The 8870-nt window shown below is 42.6% G+C and overlaps 1 protein-coding gene across 1 annotated transcript; it reads right to left on the bottom strand.

The window, feature by feature from the left end:
- Positions 1–2538: 2538 nt before the first annotated feature.
- On the bottom strand, positions 2539–5226 carry LOC130380297 (E3 ubiquitin-protein ligase TRIM39-like). The gene is made up of 2 exons (XM_056587463.1): positions 5166–5226; positions 2539–5061 (listed from the first exon to the last, which is right to left on the bottom strand). Exon 2 carries the CDS (start codon positions 5057–5059, stop codon positions 3449–3451), a length of 1611 nt encoding a protein of 536 aa, XP_056443438.1. The 5' UTR covers positions 5060–5061; positions 5166–5226; the 3' UTR covers positions 2539–3448.
- Positions 5227–8870: the final 3644 nt, after the last annotated feature.

Raw genomic sequence — 8870 nt, 5'->3', positions numbered from 1 at the left:
ATGTCCCCCCCGTCCCCCCGTAATCTACGCCTATGCATGCTGGTACACTTATGAGGGAGCAATTGGAGCGTATTTGTACGCTTGCAGCACAGGAGCAGCCTGAGCTGCTGAGTGACGGCTGAGTGACGGTGCTAGGTTTTTAGAGCCCCCCCCCCCACCCTGACACTTGCTGCATTAAATGACGCAATTTTTTTTTAATTTTCCGTGATTTAAAAGAGGGAGTGTTAGAGGTAGATACGGATCTCTGTAAAATGAGGGAAAGAAGAAAGACCATTCGAAAATATGACTGGGTTTCTTAAGATACAAAGCCTAATGCAAATGGTTGAAGTGTCCCTTTAAAGTTCCAATGGTCGACCAGCATCAAACTTTAAAATAACATAACACATAAAAAGAAGACAGAAAGCTTCTCATCCTCCCTCCTCCCTCGGTGTGGTGGTGGCAACAACTAAAGCGCCACGTGGAGCCGTGTGGTTTGCTTCGCTAGTGCCGGTGAACTCTGAGGTGAGAGACAGAGAGACGGCCATATCTGACCCATGAGCACCACGCGTCTACACAACCGCAGATATTCACATATTCATATGTGAGGTAATTAAGGAGGTCATTCATTAATTAGTGGCAGATGGCTGTAGTTTTTACCTTAAAGGTCCCTTGGCAAGAAAATTTCACTTTAGGAGGTTTAATATGAGTTGCCCTAGCCTGCCTATGGTCCCCCAGTAGCTAGAAATGGCGTTAGGTGTAAAATGAGCACTAGGTATCCTGCTCCGCCTTTGCAAAATGAAAGTTCCGACGCTGCAATTTCGAATTTGGCCCCATATGTCGTCATAAGGGGCCAAGTCACCTTCCCTTTCTCTGCCTTGCCCGCCCAGAGAATTTGGCCCGCCTATCAGACAATGAGCTACGACCATGCGAGTGCCACATGTGTGTGTGTGTGTGTGTGAATACCTGAAATGGTATTTATATTATGTATTTTGTAATTGGCAAGTTTAAATAAAGCATTTTTTTAATACTACAATCTGTCCCCCGCAATATACCATTTATTTTGAGTGCCACTTAGCTACATGTTAAAGGTGGTATTAGATAAGAATCGATTAAGAACAAGAACACTTTAAAGAGGAAACACTTTATTTACATAAAGAAATACATAAATACATAAAAACCTAAGATTCCATGGTCCCTATATATATATATATATATATATATATATATATTTGAAAGTAGGCAATGTCTCTTTTATAGAAGGCTTATTCTAATCCATAGAAAATGTATGTGTTAACATTAAATTAATATTAACTGTATCTATCAGATTGATTCTCAACAAATCGCAGCGGATCGTTAGAACATTGAATCGAATCGGTTCGAAAAGTTCCATATTAAAATGGATCATCCCTGAATCGTATCGTAGCACATGTATCTAGATACGTATCGTATCGTCCTATCAAGGAGCGATGCACACCCCTAATAAATACAATACAAACAAGAACCAGTGATATAATGGAACTAATATTGCACATTACAAAAAGGCATCAACCATCACATTTTATCAATAACTTGGTCGGTTTTAAACCATCAGTGGATGGTTAATCTTTCTATCTTCCTGGGGGTTTGGGGTTTTAGGGCTACCAATGCAGAAGAAATGCTTGAAGTGGTGGAGGGATGGGCTCGGTGATGGCAGCGGCCTCTATGATCTTCTGGAAGAAAACATAACAAATAACAAATAAGAAGGAATTATATGGTAGAACTGGGTTATATGGCCACATGTTATGTACACATAATAACTGATGGATGGATGGATGGATGGATGGATGGATGGATGGATGGATGGATGGATGGATGGATGGATGGATGGATGGATGGATGGATGGATATGTTATATAAATATGTTATATAGATATATGGATAGATATATATACACTGGTTTATAAAAAGAAACATCACATTGATCACCCATTCTCCAGGCTAATAAGCATTAAAAAAAAAAAATGGCATTACTTGGCAGGGGATTAAAGCTTAACTTCAACCTGGAGTCCCTAGAACATAGAACATATGGATATAATACGACATGAGCCCGGTAACTCCCCGACCGCGGGCCGCCCGACCCCGGTCCACGGCCGGGCTGCCGCGGGGCCCCCGGCGTGATTGTTAACATAGAAAACACTTACATTTGTGGTTTTCAATCCTGTGGCATCTTTTCGCCCGCCATCTTGCCTAGGATTTTTCCTGCTTCCCATTTTCTCGCAAGGTATTGTGGGAGCAAGTCACAACTGGAGCGTTCTCAGTTTCTTTGAGTGTGCCCATCGAAAATCTACATTTTTAGGGGATATTAGCCCTTCCCCTTATCCTACCTTTAAATAGGTTTCGGACATGGCTCCACGGCGCGTGAATGCGCAACAGCGTGGGGTAGGGCTGAGATAATGAAATCGGACTGAGCCTAAAGCAAAGACAAGGCAAAAGGGTCTATTCTGGGCTACCTATAATAAACTTAAAGGAGTTCAATTATTTGACTAAAATAATCGAAATAGTAACTATGTAATATCTACTCATAATGTGTAGGCATGGCAATAATTAACACAATCCTTGATGAGCTAGAAAGGAGAGCAGAGATAGGAGAGAGGAGGTGGAAGAGAGGAAGGAGAGAGGAGAAACTAAGATGAGAGGATGGAGAGGAGAGGAGACCTGACAAAACAAAGTCACGGTACTCACACACATGGTGGAAATCTTTACATGTAGTCACTGGGAGCTTTGTGTAAGGTGTAACACAGGTTGGGTTGTTGGCATGGTAAGGTTTAAAAGTCATTGACTGGCTCACCAGCTACAAGAATGTGCAATTATTCTGGGATTTCAATTCTTCCTTGAATCCCAACAATTGTAAAAGCGGTTTTAAGGCCACTTATAAGGGACCTAATCTACTGAATACACATTGTACTGAGATTGTAACTATTCCACTGAATACATACTGAGAATCAACCTATTCTAATGAACACATATTGTACAGAGAATGTAACTCTTCCACGGGAATTGTGCCCATTATACTTTTGGTATTTTTTATTTAAATTTGAAAAGTGAACAAACATTGAATTGTGTTAGTATAAAATTATTCAAAAGATTGATCAAATATAACTATTTGGTTTAAAAACCGATTGATAATTTGATCAAAATGAACATTCCACATTTTCAGCTTATATACACTTACACCATCAAGTAAAAAAGACTAACATGAAAATCCTTCAGAAAAAATGATATTGAACGTTATAGTGTAACACTTTATAATGGGTTATATATTTTATAGTACAAAGTGTTAGTTGCTTAATTATTTTTGCTCTTGTTAAATGACAGTGAATAGTACGATATGAATGCAATTCTCTTAGATCTCCCATGGTAGAGATTCTAATTCAGGAAAAAAACTTTAGTTGTTTTGGTTGTTTGATTATTTTATTATCAAACAAAGGCCTTAATCCGTTTGATTGACAGGTGAGATGATCAGGGGGGCAGAGTTTCTATCAAATTCATGATCACATGGACAGAGTAATGGATAGAGAGGCTCACTAAAGGTGCAGCCAGTAGCAGAGTAGATATGAACCCTGGCTTCCACATCATAGAAGGAGACCAGACCCTCATCATAATCAACAAACACCCCCACCTTCTGGAGCTCAGCTCTCGGACGGATATCAGGGTCCTCACCGAATAACAACGTATCCTTTTTGAAGTAAAGAGTCCAGTAACCTGTTTTAGGGTTGAATATGATGCAACCTTTTCTGTCTATGGACTCTCTGGCCACTCCTAAACACCATTCAGTCTTGTCTTTAACCTGGACCTCAAAGTAAAATCTCCCTGAGGAGAAGCTCTGCCTTGTGAGAACACATGTATACCGAGTAAATCTCTTAGGGTTGGTGAGGAGTTTTTTCCTTACACCTCCATAATGTACTTGTTTCCCATCCTCAGACATGATGAGCTTGGGATAAGCTGTATCAGGATCCAGAGTCACATCTACTTCATACTGCTGGACCCTTTTCAGTTCAGCATCACGCAGCTTCTTCATCTCCATGTTCAGAGTCTCTTCCAGCTTATCCAGTGATCTCCTCAAGGTCCCTACGTATGACGGAGGACGGACCTCCACCGTCGTCCAGTCCCTGGTGGGTGGAGGATCCTTCAGCGATCTCAAGGCCTGGAGGAAGTGGAGGGGGTCTTCATTGTGTGAGAGTTGCTTCACTTCTGAGCTTCTATTGGTCAGGTCATTTATTTCCTGCTCCAGCTCTTTGATGAGGTCTTCAGCTCGTTTCTCTGTGGAATTTAGTTTCTCTTTAACCGCTCGATGGAAATCATCCTGGCATTTTCCAATGCAGCGCTTCAGAGTGGTGAAGACCAGCAAACCATCGGCTATCTCTCTATCGCAGTCTTTTTTGCTTAATTCTACTGTGTCTTTAATGCCCTGAATAATTCGTATTCTGTTATGGATCATCTGCTGAACTTCAGCCTCTATCTTCCCCAGCTGGCCCACCTTCACTTCATATTCCTCCTTTAGAGGTACAACAGGATGGGACCTGTGGTCACCCTCTGTGCAGAACTGACACACAAACACCTGTTCAGTCTTGCAGAAGAGCTCCAGAAGTCGGTCGTGTTTCTTACACATCCTGTCTTCCAGACGGTCCATAGGCTCGACCAGCCGATGTTTCTTCAGGCCTGCTACTCTCTGATGTGGCTCCAGGTGGGTTTGGCAGTAAGAGGTGAAACACACTAGGCAGGACTTCACAGCCTTCAGCTGGGTCCCAATACAGACGTCACAGGGAACTTCTCCTGGTTCAACACATCGCTGCTTTTTTGCTTGTAAGGACTTTCTAAACGGAGTAGCCAGCTCTGATAAGAGGGTATTGACCTGTAGGTCAGGTCTTATGTCGAAAATCTTGTTGCAAACTGGACATTTGTACTTGACTTGTTCATCCCAGAACTTAGTAATACAGGTTCTGCAGAAGTTGTGCCCACATGGTGTGGAAACTGGACTGCTGAACACATCCAGACAGATGGGACATGAAAAGTTCTCCTCAGACCAGGAAGTGTTAGCCATTCCTAGACACAGACGACAAGGTTTATGCATTGAGAGCAAGTCCATTATTGTTCTGATTCCATAAGAGAGTTTTAAACTTCCCTCAAAGTTGTGCTGCTTTACTCACCTTGTTGTTTTTTCTGTCTTTAAGACAGATGCGTGTTATTTATCACACATGTCGGGGTTCTTTAGGTTTCGTTTCCTCAACATGACGTCCTCTCCCCTCCTCCCCTAACACAGCTGGCTCCGCCCTCACGGCACATGAGTGCACTGCATTAATGCGCACTCTGTGGGGTTCTTCAAATGCCTTTATGTGTTCTCCTCTTGTTTGTGGAATTTAAAGAGACCCTGTTGAAAACTAGAGACATTGTGGTGATTTCCGAGTGTAACTGGGATCATCGGTGTAGATCCGGGTTTCCGGGGCTGCCCCGAATAGGGGGTTTTGGGCAAGGACGAACCGGGCGGCAGGTACGTGCCTGGGCCGGCATTTTTTCATGACACGTTGGGGGCGTCACGAGCCCCAAAAACAAAAAAGAATCATCTCCGCCGCGGGGCGGTTTTCTATGATATCATTGTGTGGGGAATCGGCATATTGGCGCCCCCTGTGGCTGCAGGCGCTCCTGCTTGCTGAAAAGGCGCCGTACACAGACGGACTGGAAGGCCACACCCCCCGCTCCCCTCAAAGTAACAGACAGAGAGCAAAGAGCTATTTAGATTTAGATTTACTTATTTGTAATTGCACGGGAATACAACGAAATTCAATGCACTCACGTAGTGGACTCATTTAAAAAAGAAAGGTAACATAATAAATAGTCAATAAAAAATACTTTCTCGTCATCTCATTCACTCACTACATTCATGTCGTCATACACTATACCATCAACTCAGTGCCATTGTATGCCTTAAAATAGTAGTGCAAAATATATAAAGTGTTGCATTATGTGTGGATGTCACTGATTAATGCTGTCAGAACTAGTGGGCTTGCTGTGATGTCAGAGCTGAGAGTCAGTATGAGTTCAGAGTCAGTATGGTGATAGCTTTGGGATAGAAACTGTTCATGAATCTTGTGGTGCATGTTCTGATGGACCTGTAGGGGCAATTGCTCTGTCGCTAGTTTAGCCACTTTCGAGAGTTTAACACGGTTTTAAACTCAAGAAGTCACGTGACGTCTTAAGCCCCATTGCTGTGTCATACTTGTGGTTTAACCTGCAGCTGCGTTTTACCTTGATCTCAATTGCTGTGTCTTCAGAGAAATTCACATTAGACACTAGAGGCAAATTTTGTGCGTGTTAGTCTAATCTCGACACTGACGTGGTTTTAGAGGAGACTAAACCAGTTTGCAGGATGAAACAAGGCTCCATCATAACCAACACACACAATTAGTTTTATGAATTATTATTAATAGGTATTGAAGGGAAAAACGGTCTGTCTAGTTACTGGACCAGATGAAATGAGACGGAGAGGTAATAAAGTCTGTCGGCACGAGGACCTTGGATTTATTAAGTAAAGTGGCAACGGTTATACAGAGTCATAAAGCGTGAGAAATCGAATATGTCTAAGTCCCTAATCAGCGCTGATGGTTCGTCCAGAGCTTCGCCTCCGTGGAAGGTCTGCTTCAGAAGAAGGTGAAGAGTCTCTGTGTGACACACTCTTATGCTGTATCTTCCTCTTGGTGAGGTGTGTGCGTTTTAGGTGTGTGTGGTTCTGTGTGTTTTGGCTCCCAGGCCCTGAGAGAGCTTCGTAACAGGGGAGAGTTCCTTGTGTCTCCGGTGTGATAAATTAAAACGGGGAGTGCCCCCCTGAAATGTCTCGTGTGTGATAATTTAATGTGGCTCTCAGGCCCCTGGTGTGGGCAGAGGTATCTCTTGGTTCCTCCTAACGGGGAAGAGCTCTCAAAATGTCTCCTGTGTGATAAATTAATGTGGCTCTCCCGTTCTGGAGATGATACTGGTGCATTGTCTGAGTGTCCACCATCTGCCTGCCTGGGAGATGGGGCCTTCAGCTCCGGCCTTGACCTGACTATATATTATCATGTTTGTGTTATGTGTTAAAAGTTGACTATATTGTAACGTGACTGCCATGTGTTGTGCTCCTCAAGCTAGGGTGGGAGTTAGCTATATTTATATGTGCTCAGCAGGTTATTTTGCCCAACAGTATGATACATTTACACTTATTACACCAGATAGGCCTTCAGTACAATACAGGCTACAATATAGGAGTTGCTTAAAGTGCCCAACTAAAACTCTACAAAGAACAGATTATTTGTCTGTAAAAAAAATAAATGAACACACAGAGGATCGTACCATTCACCGAAACATAAAAAGGTCAATGCTTAACTAAAATGGTTAGCAATGACAAGTAATTGATTGACGTAGGTGAGGGCAGATTCCAGACTCAGATTTCCACAAAAAGTAGCCTAGACTATTTCATAATATATGTCAACATTATTAGCGTTTTTATTTATTATAGTTTTATGATATTAAAGTTCACTTTACATTCCCATTAATTTTTTGTCGGTAATTATAGCACAAAATTAAGTTAAGACTGCATGCATGGTGGAGTATACTAGAAGTTAGAGTACTTCCGGTTTCCAAGCAGTTTAAACCGATTCAGCTGGGAATCAGCTGATCCTGTACGAGTCGTTACACAGCAATCACGTTCAACCTTGTGCGCAGCTGCGTGTTAAACTCCAAAACCTCAGTTTTAAGGAGTACGGTTTTAAAGCGCAGCAATGCTAACTGACAGAGCAATTGGCCCGTAATGTTTCCCTGAGGGCAGCAGTTCAAACAGATAATTGGCAGTGGAATAAGTCTTTCAGAATGTTGTGTGTTTTCTGCAAGCATCGGGAGTTGAAGATGGTGTCCATGGTAGGTAGCTGTTGGTTGATGTTTTGGGCGGTTGTTATAGTCCTCTGCAGTGACTTCCTGTCTGCAGTAGACCTGCTACCATACCACGACAGGATGAAGTAGGTGAGCTCACTCTCAATGGAGGAGCGATAGAAGGACCTGCTGTTGTGAGAGATTGGTTTTCTTGAGGGTGCGGAGAATGTATAACCACTGCTGTGCTTTCTTTACCATTGCTTTGGTGTTTATTGTCCATGATAATTGGTGCTACGCTGCTGTAGGAACTCTCCCCGATGTGCAAGCTGATGAAAAACTAATTTAATCCTTCTAACAGAGACCCCAGGTAAACAAGCTTGCGTTCTGAGGTGGTTCATGAACACAGGTAAACAAACCGTTTATGTTGGGTGAGGGCGGAATGGTAAATAAGCCACGCCTACATGTTCTAAATTACCCAGGTAAGTGGCCATGTTTGTAGTCTTTAACTTATCTACAAACTCGTAAAACCTTATTTGGTTTTATGAAATCATTCATAACTGTTGTTAGCTTGAAACATGTCATCAGAAATAGCAAAGACTAAAACATTTTTCATCATTCCCCTCTTTGAGGCTGAAAGACTCACATAACGGAATGTAAACAAAATGCACATAAATTGCTATAAGACAGCAAATGTCAATGACAGAACTTAATGTACAAAAATGCAAGGCATTTGACAAATATTGATTATTTGATTGGTGGCGGGCATCCTGGTTGCTGGATCACCTCCTCTAAATGGCCTCGGAGTTCTCTTTGCTTCACCATGACCACGACTGAGCACACCCTAGAGGTGAACCCCCCGCGCTCCATGGACTTCACTCGGTGGCTCTGTTAGGAGGGATCCGCTGTGATCCGCATCCACGTCGTCCTCTTGGTCACTGTCCTGTGAGTAATCATACAAAATGGGCAGAGCATCAGGGTTGGGAAATATAAATGACATCTGAATTGCATCAGCA

Source organism: Gadus chalcogrammus, chromosome 4 (genome assembly GCF_026213295.1).
Source record: "Gadus chalcogrammus isolate NIFS_2021 chromosome 4, NIFS_Gcha_1.0, whole genome shotgun sequence".
NCBI lineage: Eukaryota > Metazoa > Chordata > Actinopteri > Gadiformes > Gadidae > Gadus > Gadus chalcogrammus.
The sequence above is the reverse complement of the archived record's forward strand: the minus strand, read 5'-3'. Positions and strand labels throughout refer to the sequence as shown.